A 5,367-nucleotide genomic window follows, 5' to 3' on the forward strand; every position below is an offset into this window, starting at 1 on the left:
AGGAGCCCAGCCTCAGGTTTAGGGACACCTGGAGGCGACAGAACAGCAGCAAACCCAAGCAGAGGCCGATATCCCATTTACAAGCACCTCTCGTTCGTTTGGAAAGAAACAAATTTCCACACCAAATAAGGCAGCGGACCTCGGAGCCGCTGCCCACTTCACACAATTCCTTTTAAGTGTCCAAATGCAATTACACTTGGAACTTGCCTGGACTGGGCCTCCCCGGCCTCCCCCCAGCCCCTGGCCTCCCTACATAAACAAGAGCCCAGCTGGGCCCCAGCTGGCCTGCCCCGGGGAGGAAGGGAGGGTCACTAGCTGCCTGCAGCCTCCTGGCCTCTCAGCCCAAGGCGTGGCCGTGAGCTTCAGCGTCCTAGAGCCCTCCTATTTGCCCCTCCCCGCCAGGAGGTCGCCGGCCGCGCAGGGAGCGATTCATACCCGCTCCTGGCTCTGAGGTTTGCACCTGGGCAGGCACGCGAGTCCTCCTGGGGGCTGGAAGCCTGCACTCCCCGGGGCAGGTGCAAGGCAAGCTCTATTTCCGGTTCACCTCAAGATGCCCAGGGAGGCACGCACCCCCCCGCCCGACACACACACGCAAACTGGGCATCATCTGTTCCCGCAGAGAAAGCACAGGCTGGAATTCCCTCGGGCTCCCTGGGCCGTGAGAAAGTTGGCCCACAGCAGGAGGGGTGAGGGGGCTCCCGAGGGGCTCCCTGGGAAGCCAGTCCTCACCACCGGGTCCTTCTGGCACCCCTCAGGATCCTGCACCCCCCCACACCCCAGGCTTTGGCCCGGTGCCCCAGGCCCCCCGAGGGTGCTCGTGGGGGGTGGGGCCGCGGTTGACTCATCCGCGGAAGGGCACACGCGCCAATCCCCCGCTCGCTGGGCGCAGGGAGCGCAATGATTTTCCACTGGCGCCATCTGATTGCTATTAGGGCTGCGGGAAGGGAATTCCTGGCTCCATAAGCCCGCGGGGGGCCTGGGCAGAGTGCGGGGGGAAGAGTGGGGTGCCCCTGGGTGGCCCCACGGACCTGCTGCCGAGTCCGCCTCTCAGAAGTGCCTGCAGCACCCTGTCCCTGGAGCCCTTGCCCGCCGCCTCCCCGCCTCTCCGTCAGCCCCTCAGTGCCTCTGATCGTCCGGGCGGGTCCCCCACCCCACCCTCCGGCCCGCACGCCTTTGTGGGCGCCCACGGAAGGCACCAGGCAAGTGGACAGCTGGGCGCTCCCTCTCCCGCGCAGCCCCGCCGAGCTGCAGGACGCTCGGGAGAGTAACAGCTGGACTCGCGCCGCAGTGCTCGGGCCAACATGACGTCACGGGGCAGGGAGATGAGTTCCCAGTGGGGCTCTGGGGGGGGCTCCCGAGTGGGGCATTCTTTCCTGAAGCCTCATCCCGGCTCAGCCCCTCCTCCTCCTCCTCCTCCCCTCCCCCTCCCCGCGGGGCCTGGAATTGGGTTTGGGGCGGGTTCAGCTCCCAGAGCCGACTTCTGCGTCTTCTCCGGAGGCAGGCAAGGGCTCGCCTCCACTCTGAGCGCGCCTTTTCCGAGGCTGCCGCCCTGCTCTGCGCGGGCCTGCTGGCCTGCTGGCCTGCTGTGGGTCTGGGTCGGGGCCAGAGGCGGGCGTCACGGAAGGAGCCACACAGGGAAGGCCCTGGAGGACCAGGACGGCTGCAGGTAGCTCCGTGGGGCCCACGCCCAGGGGAGGGAAGCCCAGGAACAGGGCGGCAGGGCGAAGGCCAGGAGAACCAGGCAGGCGCCTTAGGGACCAGGCAGCTCCCAGAAGCCACACAGCCCCACGCAGAAGCCCTGAGACCCCAGAGAGGGCTGTCACCTCCCTACGGCCTCCTGCAACACTCTGGAGGCTCCAGGCGTTCCAGGGACACTGGGGACCTTGGGGAGTCCTCCTTCCGTGTGGCAGGCCCTGGTGTTCTGGCAGTTCCTGACCCCCAGGCTGTCCTCCACTTCCTGCTCTGTCCTCCTGTGGATGGGGGCTCCCCCTCTGTCCCTCCGCCACCCTCGCCAGCAGCTGTCCAAGCCTGGAAGGGTGGGGAGGGAACGCCCAGCGGGCAGCGTCCCAAGCGTGGTGAGGTGGCTTCCTTTGCTCTCACGCACTGTGCACCCCCGCACTCCCCTTTCCGTGGGTGCCGAGCCCCGGCAGCTGTGGGGCCGGGCCTGGGCTGCACGCCACGGTGGGGTCAGCCTCATAGGAGGCTGAGAGGCTGCGTCCCACCTTCTCCCAGGCCGGAGGCTCCTGATGTGGGGCTGGCGCTGGACGGGGGCCTGTCGTGAGATCTGGAAGGTCTCGCTCCCCCCATAAGCCTCTTCAACCCAGGCTGTGAGCAGGGGACTTCAGGGCCCCGGGGGGGGGCGGTGACAGCCAGTGCTCTCAGGCCCTGTGGCAGTGTGGGGACAAGGAGAGGGGCTGGGAAGAGGGATTGGAGAATTGGAGTCTGAGGTTCCCACCTGGGCCTCCTGGAGGACAGGCTCACCTAGCGGCCGTGGGGCCGGCATCGGATCGTGTCTGGGTGGTGGCGGGGTGCGGGTGCCAGGAGATGAGGCGCTTCCTGAGGCCAGAGGAGGCAGACAGGTGACTGTGGCCATGCCTGGCCTGGTGTTTTGAGGGGAGGGTCAAGAGTGAGCTGAGCTGACAGCTTTCGCCTCTTTTCGTTTTGTTTTTTGGTCAGCTTTCCAGAAGCCCCCTCTGTCACGGGCCGGCTCCCGACCTGAGGAGCACACGCGCTCACACACACACTCACACTCACGTGCACTCACACGTGTCCCATGCACATGTCACACACATGTCTTTTCCTGGCCCATCTGGGGTCCACTTGGCTTCTAGATCACTCATGAAGGCAATCGCTTTTCCGATTGCCCGTGGCCGGCAAGACGAGGGCTCAGGGACACACCAGGGCCGCCCGCCTGCCCAGCCAATCAGCAGAGGTGAGCTCGGGTGGACAACACGACACACCCGGCCCCAGCAAGGCATCCTGGGCAGGTCCCAGCCAGCTGCCCTCGGGGGCACCTGTGTAGTTGGGCGGCTAACCCGCCCAGGTGTAAAGGCAGGACTGTGGGCAGTCAGGACACCCCGGGGGCCAAGCTGGGAGCCCAGCCCTAAGGGGTGGTGCATGTCTAGAAAGGCCTCCAAGAAGAGTGGGCGCAGTGCAGGGGGCATACCTGGGCCCAGGAAGGATGGGGTGAGGCAGGTAGGTTTGGGGTTGCAGGCACCGGGAGAGCTTGGGCAAGCCCCAGAGCCCGGGGAGGCTCCAGGCCTGTCTGTGGCAATGGGGACACGTGGCCCGATGTGCCGGTTGCGGGGGTGGGTTAGAGATGCACACCTCCTAGCACCTGCTCTCTGCACATGCGCACTGCACACGCATGGCGAACTCGCTCACTTATTCTGGAGCACAAGGGCTCCCCACAGCCCCACCCGTAACTGTCCTGGGGCACCCCTGCAGCCCCCACAATGTCAGGGCGAGGTCCAGGGTGGTGCCGTCCCATAGTGTGTGGGAGGGGTATGCCTCGGGGAGGCGCTGTTTTCCCCCCTCCCAAAACCAAGGGTAAAGAGGGCGGGCCATCCACACAGACCACCACCCTTCCCAGCCAGCAGTGGGCGTGCCTGCTGAGGCCCCGCCCTGCTCTAGGGGGTGGTGGCTATGGGGGGGTGTGGCACCCTTGACCCCGGCAGAGGAAGGAATTCCCAGCCTGGAGCGGGGGCTGCCCAGCGCTCCTTCCAGGTTGTGGGGAGCGTCTAGCCGCCTGCCGCAGCGACCCTGTCCCCCCAAAGCCCCTTCTCTGCTTCCAGCCTCAGTTTTCCCACCTGCACGATGGGAGGGGTAGATGCTTGCCTGTGGGGGCAGAGCTCAGGTTGAGGGACAGTAGTCAATTCAAGGGGAGCCCCAGGCGGGTGGACCAACAAGCTCTGCCCGCCAGGGTGGAGCAGCCTCTGGCAGGCACCCGCCCCCTCCCGGACTGCCGCCCCCACAGACCTCCCCACCTGCATCCTGGCAGAGTCCAGCTGCCCCTCCACCAGGTGGCAGTGGCTTCCTAACTTGCTCCCTCCAACCGCTCCTGCCTCCCAGCTGCCTCCACACAAACCTGCGAGCTGCAGTGTGTGCGGTGGTTACGGCGTGTGCCCCTGGGCAGGTGACCTCACCTCCTTGAGCCTCGGTGCCCCCATCAAAGCGGAGTGACCATACCTGCCTCAGAGCTGGCAGCAAGGACCAAATGGGAAGATGGGTGTCGGCTGGCTGGCACTCACTGACACGGCCGATGGTGGTGACAGTGATGCTGGTGATGACTGAGCTGTCCTGCCTGCAAGGCACCTGTGGCAGAAAGGCCAGACACCTTAGCGTGCTATAAGCACAAGGCCCAGCCAAAGACCTCCTCCACCAGGACACCTCCCTGCTTTCTGCGACCGACCGCTGGTAGCCCCTGTCCCACCACAGCCTGAGCACAAAGGAGGTGCCCGGGAAATACGTGTGGCTCCAGGACCCTGGCAGCCCTAGCGGGAAGGGGGAAGGAGGGCGGCTTCTCGCTCATCGAGGTCTCACCAGCACGTCAGCAGGGCGGAGGAGCCCGGGCAGGAGGCCCGCAGAGCAGCCACTGTGCCTCCCGCCCTCCCGCCCCCGAGGGAGCCAGGGGACTGCTCTCGGCCTTTCCTCCAGGGCGAGAGCCCTCGGGGCCTGGGGACGGGTCAGAGTCGGGGTGGACTCTGCCGCCAGGATGTGGCCCTTTCTGCCTTCGCCAGGTGGGGCGTGCCGGCCGGCCGGTGAGCTGTGAGCAGGGCCGTGAGGAATCCGAGCTCGGCCGGCCTGGAGATGGCTGGAAACTGCTCCTGGGGGGCCCACCCTTCCAACAGGAACAAGGTAAGTGCCAACGGGGCATGGCGGGGGCTCCGTGGCCCCAGGTCTGCGGCGTGGGTGCAGTGGGTGTGCTCAGTGCAGCTCCCCCGACACACTGCACTGCCCAGGCCCTACCTCAGGCGGGCAGCAAGGCCCTCTGGGCTACATGGCACTCACTGGCTACCAGGTCCCTCTGCTGTCCAGTGTCCTCACCGGGTCACTGGGCACCCTCGAATCCCTTCCTGGGCCGCCTCGAGGGCCTCCCTTACCAACCCAGAGCCTTTCATCTCTTCCCCGTGGAGATGGGGTGGTCAGCTATCCCCCTGAGGGGCCGGCTCCAAGGTGGCCCTGATGTCACGTGCTCCACAGAGCACTGCCCGCTCAGGCTGCCGGGCCGGTGTTGCTCAAGGCCGGAGTCCATTAGTCACGGTCACTCCCACCCCCCGTTAACCTTCAGGCCCCGCCCCGCCCTGGACCCCTACTTCCCGGAGGCCCTTGAACTTGGGAATTTCCTTCCGAATTCGGGCAACACAT

General features: G+C 66.3%; 1 protein-coding gene across 2 annotated transcripts in view; it reads left to right on the forward strand.

Annotated features, from left to right (window-relative positions):
- The first annotated feature begins 932 nt into the window (after positions 1-932).
- Positions 933-5,367, forward strand: part of LOC120584723 (mas-related G-protein coupled receptor member F) — an 8,546-nt gene continuing 4,111 nt past the window's right edge. Inside the window, exons 1-2 of one of the 2 annotated variants that reach the window (XM_039840617.1) lie at positions 933-1,199; positions 4,740-4,857. In XM_039840617.1, coding sequence (XP_039696551.1) covers positions 4,810-4,857 — 48 coding nt within the window. In that variant the 5' untranslated portion in view covers positions 933-1,199; positions 4,740-4,809. Of the gene's footprint in view, positions 1,200-1,367; positions 1,667-4,739; positions 4,858-5,367 lie in introns of those variants that run through there. The other variant, XM_039840616.1, reaches the window with a different exon arrangement.

The sequence above is a fragment of the Pteropus medius genome, unplaced genomic scaffold (genome assembly GCF_902729225.1).
Source record: "Pteropus medius unplaced genomic scaffold, Ma_sr-lr_union100, whole genome shotgun sequence".
Classification (NCBI taxonomy): Eukaryota; Metazoa; Chordata; class Mammalia; order Chiroptera; family Pteropodidae; genus Pteropus; species Pteropus medius.